General features: G+C 32.7%; 3 protein-coding genes across 9 annotated transcripts in view; all 3 read right to left on the bottom strand.

Annotated features, from left to right (window-relative positions):
• Positions 1-1,917, bottom strand: part of LOC128889851 (WW domain-binding protein 11-like) — a 33,291-nt gene extending 31,374 nt beyond the window's left edge. The window contains exons 1-2 of the mRNA XM_054147874.1: positions 1,578-1,917; positions 887-962 (exon numbers count right to left, since the gene is read on the bottom strand). Coding sequence (XP_054003849.1) covers positions 887-962; positions 1,578-1,600 — 99 coding nt within the window. The 5' untranslated portion in view covers positions 1,601-1,917. The remainder of the gene's footprint in view (positions 1-886; positions 963-1,577) is intronic.
• A 125-nt stretch (positions 1,918-2,042) lies between these two features.
• Positions 2,043-3,476, bottom strand: LOC128889866 (protein DPCD). 2 transcript variants are annotated; one of them, XM_054147910.1, is made up of 5 exons: positions 3,417-3,435; positions 3,241-3,338; positions 2,635-2,837; positions 2,267-2,500; positions 2,043-2,201 (listed from the first exon to the last, which is right to left on the bottom strand). In XM_054147910.1, exons 2-5 carry the CDS (start codon positions 3,302-3,304, stop codon positions 2,097-2,099), a joined length of 606 nt encoding a protein of 201 aa, XP_054003885.1. In that variant the 5' UTR covers positions 3,305-3,338; positions 3,417-3,435; the 3' UTR covers positions 2,043-2,096. The 2 variants fall into 2 exon arrangements, with proteins under 2 accessions (XP_054003885.1, XP_054003884.1); XM_054147909.1 differs by having other exon boundaries at positions 3,241-3,476.
• A 487-nt stretch (positions 3,477-3,963) lies between these two features.
• LOC128889837 (segmentation protein cap'n'collar) overlaps positions 3,964-10,003 on the bottom strand; it is a 99,241-nt gene continuing 93,201 nt past the window's right edge. For all 6 annotated transcript variants that reach the window (XM_054147847.1, XM_054147851.1, XM_054147845.1 and 3 more), the window contains exons 8-13: positions 8,308-8,596; positions 7,795-7,943; positions 7,558-7,734; positions 7,020-7,118; positions 6,566-6,930; positions 3,964-6,053 (exon numbers count right to left, since the gene is read on the bottom strand). In XM_054147847.1, the coding sequence (XP_054003822.1) occupies positions 5,886-6,053; positions 6,566-6,930; positions 7,020-7,118; positions 7,558-7,734; positions 7,795-7,943; positions 8,308-8,596 (1,247 nt within the window). In that variant the 3' untranslated portion in view covers positions 3,964-5,885. The remainder of the gene's footprint in view (positions 6,054-6,565; positions 6,931-7,019; positions 7,119-7,557; positions 7,735-7,794; positions 7,944-8,307; positions 8,597-10,003) is intronic.

Here is a 10,003-nt window from a genome sequence, read left to right as displayed (position 1 = left end):
AAAAGGATTTCCAAAGATGGCGTTAGGAATTATTTTTGCTTGGTTTTTTTCAAATGCGTAACTCTCACTTCAGTTATTACACTGAATCCATTAATCACGATACAATTATTTCAATACTTCTTGACATTACTTTGCCTTACGTAACTCCTTAATTTTGGTTTAGTTCGCGTTGTCGTAACTCTGTATGTATTAGGTTGTCCCAAAAGTTTCTTTCGCTTTATTAATAAGTAATAGATGCACGATATTTTATGTTTTATGTTTACATTACTGAATTGTGCACGATTCATTTTACTCCATTACTGTTACAACATGAATATCTATGAAATTAGATTGTCTATTTATATAAACACGACCACATGAAATACAAACACGACATTTAATATATTAAATGTACGTTAGTCTCGTCTTTTGTACACGATTGCTGGGGCCCACTGGCCCCCGTCTAGCTGAGGTACCCCGGGGTCGCTAAGCCCGTACTGAAGCTGCATATTCGCATGCTACAGCCCCCGAGGGCCGTTAGGAATTTATTTATAAACCTATTAATAAACATATTACTGTACTACTAGTTTTAATATGAACGTTTTCTATGGATATGTTACGTTCGGTTATGCTACCATTATTTATTGACAAAAAGACAATTAACGGGATATCGTAAATGAAAAGAAAGAGAAAGAACAATACTTCAAGTGACCTCGAAAACACTTGTAGCAGTTGCAACTTAAGAACCGTAACAACTTTAGGGTATTCTTTAAAATTTTCCACTATCGATTATCACGTGAAAATGATGTCTCGCGTAAAAATTATAAATGAAGAAAATCTTTCCAATGCACGAAAATAATTCTAACTTTAAAATTAAATTATTTATTTATTCGTAGATAGTACTCACTTCCTTCAGCGGTACTTTGAACGGCAAGATTTTCGTACCACTTATAACCTTGCCGTAAGGTTTGTATTCGAGCCATCTGTAAGAATAATAATGATGACGTTGAAAAGGTTTAAAATTACACAAAATACGCACGTACACGTAAACGAACATAAAACACATATGTTATTTGAATGGACAGATAGATGCAACAGGTGAGTATAAACAAAAAGGAAAAAAAGAGGTATAGAAAGAAGACATATCATTTACACTAGCGGTACGATATCTCTACAATAAATGATAAGGATTCGTAGTTAGAAATGAAAAGTATTTGAATTTGTACTTGCCACACTATTTCAATCAAATATAATAGCGCCATCTTTGGAAAACTCTAAGAACGACGAACACCTCTCAATTGATAAGTCAGTCGCCATACATACCCGCGTCAAATATACGTTTAGATACATCAAATATTTATTACTAAATCACAGTTAAATAGAACATAAATTTAAATTTCTACGAATAGCTTTTCGATTCATAATTAAACATAAATTATATTAATCTAAGCCTAAGAAAGACATGTTAAAAACATTGGGAAAAGTCGGCACAACATAACCTCTTTACAATGTGACCTCCGATCGAGACGAATAAACAACATTGAATGCTTGAATAAAGTTATCGGTGTTATGTAAAATGAAACACAATTAATGCTTACCTCTCGGGTATGGACTTCGGCATATTCGTTGTTTATTCGGGTATTTTTATAAGAACTTAAAAGCATAACACCAAAATGCAAACCACTAACACTGCACACATACGCAGCAGCGGACGCAGTCGATATTAACGCGACGCAGAACGATCGATCGATCTCTCGATTTTCGCGCGCAACTATTTTGACAAATTCAATTGGTCTCTTACTAAATTCATCGATCATTTCAAATATATTTCACACAAATAGTATTAAGTGTTTTGAAGTATTAAAGAAATGCTTCCTTTAAACAGAAGCTTACTTTTAATACCTTACTTCCAATGTTTTTTCATCAAATATTGAAATATGCTTGGTAAGTGAATCCACATAATTCCTAGTAAATAATTCGCCGAAAAATTATTTTTAATTCCCTAACCTTTCATTTTTTTTTTTGTTCTACATGAACATACTTTTTTAAATGAATTTTTTAAATATGACTATGGGCAAAACGAAGAAGAAAATAGTTTTAAAAATCGAAGGTTTTTATTAGCTCGTCGGACACTTTACGTCACCCTCTCTACTTGCTTTTAATTGCAATATCTCACCCAACACCTTTTTCTCTAAGTCCAAAAGCGCTGGTGGCTTTTTATACTATAAAACATGAAAACATAGGATTTATGAATTAATAATGATGAAAATGAAAATGTTCTTCATACCGTTATGATCAATGTGTTGTATTGATGGATAAAAGATATCCTGTCCTGTTCAGGATTTAATCCGATACGTTCTAAATCTGGAACTCTTATCTTTTTGAAGTATTTCTTATTACTTGTACGAACAGTTATTGTTCCATCAGCCTCTGCAACTACTGAGTACACATCCAATGGATATGGCAAATTTCTTATGCGCCATTCGAGTGAAGTTTTTGTTATCCGTCTAGTAATGAATGGCTATTAAATGCATATGATTATTATTAGTTATACTCCATAGTTTTAACTTTTCCACTCTAAATATGTTTATCAGACACAAGTAACATCTAAGGTTACATTCCTAGTAATTATTCCTATAGAACATATTTACATACATTACTCGAACTTTCCTGAATTCCATAAACTTCAATATTATTTTGCATAGGCTCAGGATCTCCAATTTCAATATTCCAACCTGTGTTTTGACCAAGTTTACCTGTTTCTTTCCATGCTCTCCGTAGTAACACATTCGTTTCTAAATGATATTCTTCTACCATTTCCCTACCATCCTCCAATAAAAAATGAACTTTTCTTTTTCCTAAACATAGAATCATAATAATATTTTTCATGAAATAGAAAACATTGAATCAAGATTCTAACAATACTTTCATTGGGTTTCTGACTGCAGAGATTGTTTAGGTTTAGCCTAAAATATTACTATTAAATCAATAAACTATTAAGTATATTATTAAAATCTACACTTAGTAATGCATTATACATATAAAACTTAAATGTAAAAAAGGTGATAGAGCTACAAGTAATTGTACAGCAAACATTTTAAATGACATTTATCAAAGTATTGATCAAACACTTTAGAGGTTAAAAGTATACATTTCACAATATTACGTTTATAATTATTATCAGAAAAGAATTTTTATGGAAAAACGAACAAAATAACTCAGATATCAATAATCAAGTGATAAATTTTTAAGTCACCTTACCATCTTTAATAATTGCAATTTTTTGAGCACTTTGAATTAAATTCAACCACTGGTTAGGCGCCATGAATAAATAAGTTTCTTAGCAACTACACCGGTTACTGTAATATCCGAAATGTTAACTCTAATGCCAAATTTAAAAAAAACTGAAAGTAGAGGGCGAAATATGTTTCAGTTACAGTAATTTTGAGATGAGACGTGGATGAGGTAACACTTCGAAATATTTCCCCACTCTGATGCTATCCTGATCCAGGATTCCTGGAAGCTATCGAAGATGTAAGTTTTTAAATAAATTTTGTATAGTTTTTGACGGAAAATAACTTGCGCAAACAAACGATAAACAAATATAAACAGAACCCGTTTTACGACGGTCTCCATTTTGCGATAACGTTTTACGATTTAAATATACTAAAAAAAGAGCAATTCTATTTAATCTAATTTAATAAAATTATTAAAAATGTATTAAATAACGACATAAATAAAGACAAAATGTGACGTAAAAATCAATAAATTTGTTACTATTCTGTCCTGCAGAACAGTATTTTTATTTTAAAAGTAAAAAAAATTACTCATGTTTGTTACATACAAATAGTATATTTGTGCAAATACAATTCTGTAATTTAATATCACTTACAACAATGCTTCACTGATGTTTTGAATAAAAAATACAAATTCTTTCATTTTCTTTAAATAATTCAAGAGTGGATAAGTAACATACACATATCATACCAAAGTACATTCAGTACTTTCCCCAAAGGTTTATTCAGCTTTATTTATACAATATAGAAATTTAATGACATGGGAGATCTTAAAATCTGATCAGATGGAATTAAAATTTCATATAAATGTGGTTCGTTTGTACAGTATACGAACAGAGTTATTATAAATTATTTCTTTTATAGTAGTCTTTAACAATATGATCTCCACTCGCTAAGTACAATATGTAAAGACAGCCTACACCCAATAGTATAAATACAATTGTGTATGTAAATATTAATAAAGAGTTGACTATTATAAATTGTCGGCATAAACGGTTTTCATGTTTCGTTTGTTTTTAACATTATAACATATATCTCATTATTATTTTATATATATGTATTTATATATATATACATGCATATACATAAATACATACTTTTCTTTATATATTTATATATATAGTATTTATAGAAAATTATACTAACTACATTCATATATATACATAAAAAGGCAAATGTGATATACCTGAACTTCATTCGTCTCTTACTTTATAAAAATATGTGTATTTACTATGTTTGTTCATATTTTGATCAATACTATTATCAATAGTGTAGCAGTTCAACACATTGCTATGAATGTATGCACATACTTACATTATGTACTACATATTCTTCGTCATTGTATATTACAATTTATTATTATTATTTTGCTTGAATGGACTACGCCAACTTTTCGCGAAGTTTTCTGTACAGAACGTGAAATAGTTTCTAGAACAATACGTTGCGTCCAATGTCTCAGACATTTGCCTTTTATCATTTTAATTGTTCTTTTTATTTTATTTCCATTTCAAATGCAGAATTAATGTCGCGTTACACACTCTTTATACTTTTGCCGTACAAATTATGAACATTTTTAAATCACATGACTATTCAAGTAGTAACAAAAAAGATTTTTTTTTTCGACCGACATCATTATTAATTATGTTTCGTCACACTTTTATTAAATTATCTTATACGAGTGTTCGTTTCAATTTTATCAAAGTATGTGTACACGCATAAAGTTTGAAAAAATTGCGTGATCGTGGAAGTAGCTTCGGTAGAGTAAAATTATTGTGTAATCACGTTTCGATACAATCGTTGCCACTTAAAATCTATGTCAGCTATATATTAGTTAGATCATATAATATTCATCATATAATAATCATCATGTAATATTCATAGATAAAACAACTGCATCGAAATGTGTTAGACTTCCTTTTCATAAAAAGAGAACCATGTTTAATAATGATTATTTTCTATATATACATACATATATATATATATATAGAAAATACAATCACTGCATATAAAAAACATACACGCACATATACGAGCTCTGAAAATTAACAAGCAATATTCACGTATGCTGGAAGAAAGAAAAAAAGGGAACAAAAGAAAAATTATTTCAATTGTAACAGTTGAATAATATTTCGATGAATTTCAATATAAAAATAATGTTACATTGAATATATACTACATGGTATTACGCTCTCTTCCTTTCTCAAGGAACATGTCCATACCATTGACTGAAATAATGAATGAAGATTTTTCTGCTTAAACGTAACACAGATTTATAGCATCTTGTTTACATTTTATCTATTCGTATAGATTATTCGATCATTTTATATTACTATATGTACAAGCGGTGTTTATAGGTTTATTTTCTAGTTGTATAGAAAGACGTAACTCAATGTGAGTTTTCGAAATAGTTTTGAAAGTTATCGTTAACAAATATGACGTGAGACATATAAAACGTTAAGCAGTGAAATTCTTCCAACATGAATCGTTTCTATGTTATTGTATTTAATAATCCTAAATAATTTTCGTTCTCAGCACCGCGTCTTCATAACACTTTAAGTACGTTGAGCGTACGAAGAAAACAGTATTTTAAACAGAACCCCATGGATCATTTCATTCCTTGTGTTCTGGGTTAGATTTCGTTTTCGGTTCCATCGTTGTAGAACGGGGATGGTGAGAATTCGTCTGATTCCTTGGCACTAACAGAACATTACCATCCGCAGACTGTTGAAGGCTGTATTCGTAAGGATGGTATTGATTGCCATCAGGATCTCGCAAAGACTGGAAATTAAAAAATTACTTTCACTTGTCAGTTTCAATTAATTGCTATTACGGAGTATTTACTTAAACTTAAATCCCTTGAGGCACGATTGATTCCTTGCGAAGTGACACTTTTATATACATTTAATTATATATAATATTCAAATATAGTATTTGTTTATTTATTTTGTATTATATACATATTTTTTTATATAGTTTAAGAGAACTAGGGAGCGTTCCTAACGTTATCATTGCATCAGTTTCTATTGATTTTTAGCAAAGGCCTATCTCTAGGAATCCACTGTGTCGTTGTTTATCTATTTACACTAGACAAGACTTTTATATACCCAGTTCGTAACACAAGTTACATCTACACATGTTTATGTACAAATTAGCGCCAGACTAATAATATATAATATATAATTAATATATACTAACGTAAAGTGTTCTTTTGTAGGTCGTGAACGCTTCCTACACGGTGCAATAATTAAAATGTAAATATCGTAAGGATTAACGAACAATATACTACTGACCTGAAACACATGACGGTAAAGTTGACTAAATTTGTCCTTCACGCGTTGTCTCTCAAGAAGCATGAACTCGTGCTCTCGGATGAGTCTCATCTTGCGGTCTCTCATCTCTTTCACTTCATCGGCAAGGCTGATAATTTGGTCTAGTTTACGCTTTCGACAATTCTGAGCGGCGACTTTATTCTTTCCCCGTCTTCGGATGTCGCGTATCAAGGATAATTGAGCTTCGCTGAGATCGTATTTGCTAAGACGTTCGTTGAATTCGTCCATAGGTAAATTAATAATATCGTTCACTGGTATGGGCACATTCAGTGCCCTTGCTCTCTTTTCATCCCTAGTTAAATGCTCGTCGCTCTCGCTTTTACGCACTGAACAAAAAGAATAGAGAAATAAGTAACGTAGGACTAACAGGGAACGAAATACAACCATAACGGTGCTTAATATTCTTTAATTTCACCTTTTTTATCGCGCGAAATTGGACGCTGAAGAGATCCAGAACTCTCGGCGGGTAAATGATACGTGTGATTATGGTGAACGTGTTCTATAGCAGAGCGTCCTGAAGATAACAATTTGTTGTTACATATCGTTACAGAGCATTCGATTTCCTATAAGAATGTACCATTTCGTAATGTTTCGGATATTTCATTCTCGAAATGTAAAAATCAGAGGAGAAAATATAAAAATCATGGGAGGATACAATGTTTATACAGAGGTACTAAGGATAGAGATAGAGAGCTGACATTTTTAGACAATTTGTTTTTTAGTTACTTCGAAGTATTTAGAATGTCTGGGAGCATTAAACTTCGAGAGTCACCCTGTAAGTAAGAACCACCCTACTATATTGTGTAATAGTGGCTTCCACCTAAATTTCAAGATCATAGCTCATTAAAGTTTTCCTAAGTCTTCCCAAGAATTACAACACACAGTAGCTATTAAATACAGAATTTTGCAAAATTTAAGGGCTGCATCCCATCTCAAAAAGTACTCAATTCTACCTGATTGATGACGAGTGAAATCTACACTACAGGTGTACTTCATTTCGGGTTGCGGTCCAGCTGCACCCTCGATTGGTCCTGAGTAGGCGTTACCCGGTGCCCCAGCACCAATTGTATGCGAATCGTATTCGTATTTGATTGGAGTTGTTGGGTGTGCTGTAGCTCCTAAAGGCGAGCCTGTAACGATACAATTAAATTAGAACAAATGAAAATTCACTTGATTTTCGGCGCACTCGCCTGTTCCTTGTTCTTGGAAGTATCGTTTCGCGAACATCTGATGCTTCTTCTGGGCCACTGGGGGCATAGTACGCTCCGTTTGACATCTCGGGGAACCACCGTTCCTTCCGGAAACGGAGTAACTGCAGTCGTACGACATGCGGTATTTGCTAGAAAATACAAATATATTTACGTATATAATATAGATATATTATACGAATATATTTTCTGAGTAGAACTGTTGTCTCTAATTTTGTTTCTCAATCTTTTGCAAATATATTTCTCTCGACTTCAGTTTTTATGTACTTCTACATGTTTAGAATAAAAAATGATTGAGGAGAGAAACTATACGAAAACTAATACAATTTGACATTTTTCATCTTGAAGAGTTATTTTTTAATTTTTCACTTTCTGGAAAATTGTTATTTTTAAAAGTTTCGATGTAGAAATTGTAGAAGAAGACTAATAATTCATAGTCCCCATATTTACCGAATGGGTCTGGCTCGTTTCGTTTCATCGAGATAATTTAATTACCTAGCATAATCCATGGTGTAATGAGAATCAGCTTGTGTATGGCTAGAATTTGACCCAGTCTCCATCCATTCGCCATCCGAAAGGGATGGTACTCGTTCGCTACCCATGCTACTGACGGCACTATCGCTGGATGCATCCATTCTTTCATCTGTCACAACCGGAAGTGTCGTGAGGCCTGTTGCCGAAGAAGCTGTACCGCCAGTTGTCTGAACTCCTGACAAGGCCGTTGCTCCCGTTGGCCCAGAAGCATTGTTGCTACCATTATCCAGCATGCGCATTGTATATATACCTGTAAAGTGCATTTAAATCCACCATTACTGTCACAGTACAAATAGCGTATAAACGTTATGTGGAATTTATTTGTAATGAAAGTACACGTGGTTAAAATTAAATGCGAAAGATGATGTTTATGTGTCTACCATTTTAATTCGATCAGATTTTTCCCCTTTTCTTTAGCTACGCAGTTTAAAGCTTAGGGAAAGCTATCGGAATGTAACACATCTATTTTTTCGTATAACTAGTCTCGTTTTACATAATCTTCCCTTACGTTGTGTCGTGTTACGTAGGTACCGATTGCTTTGGAAGTTTATCGATGAAAATTCTCTCGAATAACTAAAACAAAATAAAATCGACTACGTTGATTGGGTTGATGCATTTTATTATCCGGCGTTTTTTTTTTTTTCATACCGTTCTTCATTTGGAATTAGCATTCATAGGTTACATCAAGTTGTTCATTAACATCTGTGTCGATAATCATATTCATTTGCGTCAAATCATGCTGTACCACTTTGAGAGTGATCTATTTTTCTGGCTTCGCTGCTTTTAACAATAGGATCAATCTATATCGCGATTATTAAAATCAAAACGTGTCGATTCAGAAGCATTATTAGTTAGTAGTAAAGCGTAATTGTAACATTTCTTCTATTAGTAAAATGTAATAGCAACCTTTTCTTTTATTAACGAAGTCAAATTTCAACGATTATTCTATATCACTAAAATGCAATCGCAACATTTCTTCAATTAGTAAAAATACAATCGTAACATTTCTCCTACTAGCAAAGTGTAACTTGATCGTCTCTTCCAGCGTCGCGTTATTTTAATCGTGCCAACATTCACAAACTAATCAATATCTCAAATTGCAACGCGACGCGTGAACAGAAATTAACCGTTTGCTTTCAAAGCGAACGAAGATAAACGGATGCAGGGATACTGTGTTTCTTAGAATCGTTCGGTACGTTCAGCTACCACAGAATCGTACGTGACTGGTGTCGAGTTTCATTCCTTCTTATCATTGAATTTGAGGAAGGAAACGGCATTGCTGCAATGTTTCACTTGTCCGCGCAATTGTATTTATATAGAGCCAATTATAATTGTCAACACTCGATTACGGACTGTTTCACATTCGTCGGGTTACGTAACGTTTCGAAAAATATTTTAAAGGAACATTCCTATATCCATCATTGCGATAAATAATCATTTAAATTTCTCTTGGAAGAGCAACCATTCAATATAATTCTCGTGTAGGTGAAATTTTTTACAGCCGTATCTGCGATACATTATCTCGTACAATTAATCACACTCTTTTGCCCCTCGATAACGGCACAAAGTGTCCGATTTAGCGATTACATTTCTTATTCAATTCCAAACCGTTCCAGCTGTAACGCGCGCGTAAAGTCCAACGAAAGAATGGTTTACG

The sequence above is a fragment of the Hylaeus anthracinus genome, unplaced genomic scaffold (assembly GCF_026225885.1).
Source record: "Hylaeus anthracinus isolate JK02 unplaced genomic scaffold, UHH_iyHylAnth1.0_haploid 11997, whole genome shotgun sequence".
NCBI lineage: Eukaryota > Metazoa > Arthropoda > Insecta > Hymenoptera > Colletidae > Hylaeus > Hylaeus anthracinus.
The sequence above is the reverse complement of the archived record's forward strand: the minus strand, read 5'-3'. Positions and strand labels throughout refer to the sequence as shown.

Bases quoted from the DNA above. Each gene is read 5' to 3' on its own strand.
- LOC128889866 (XM_054147909.1), bottom strand. From the start codon at position 3,304: ATGGCGCCTAACCAGTGGTTGAATTTAATTCAAAGTGCTCAAAAAATT. The intron at 2,501-2,634 runs GTATGTAAATAT...TGCATTTAATAG, and splicing joins TTCAGGAAAGTTCGAGTAAT to CCATTCATTACTAGACGGAT. The intron at 2,202-2,266 runs GTATGAAGAACA...CATGTTTTATAG, and splicing joins ACAACACATTGATCATAACG to TATAAAAAGCCACCAGCGCT.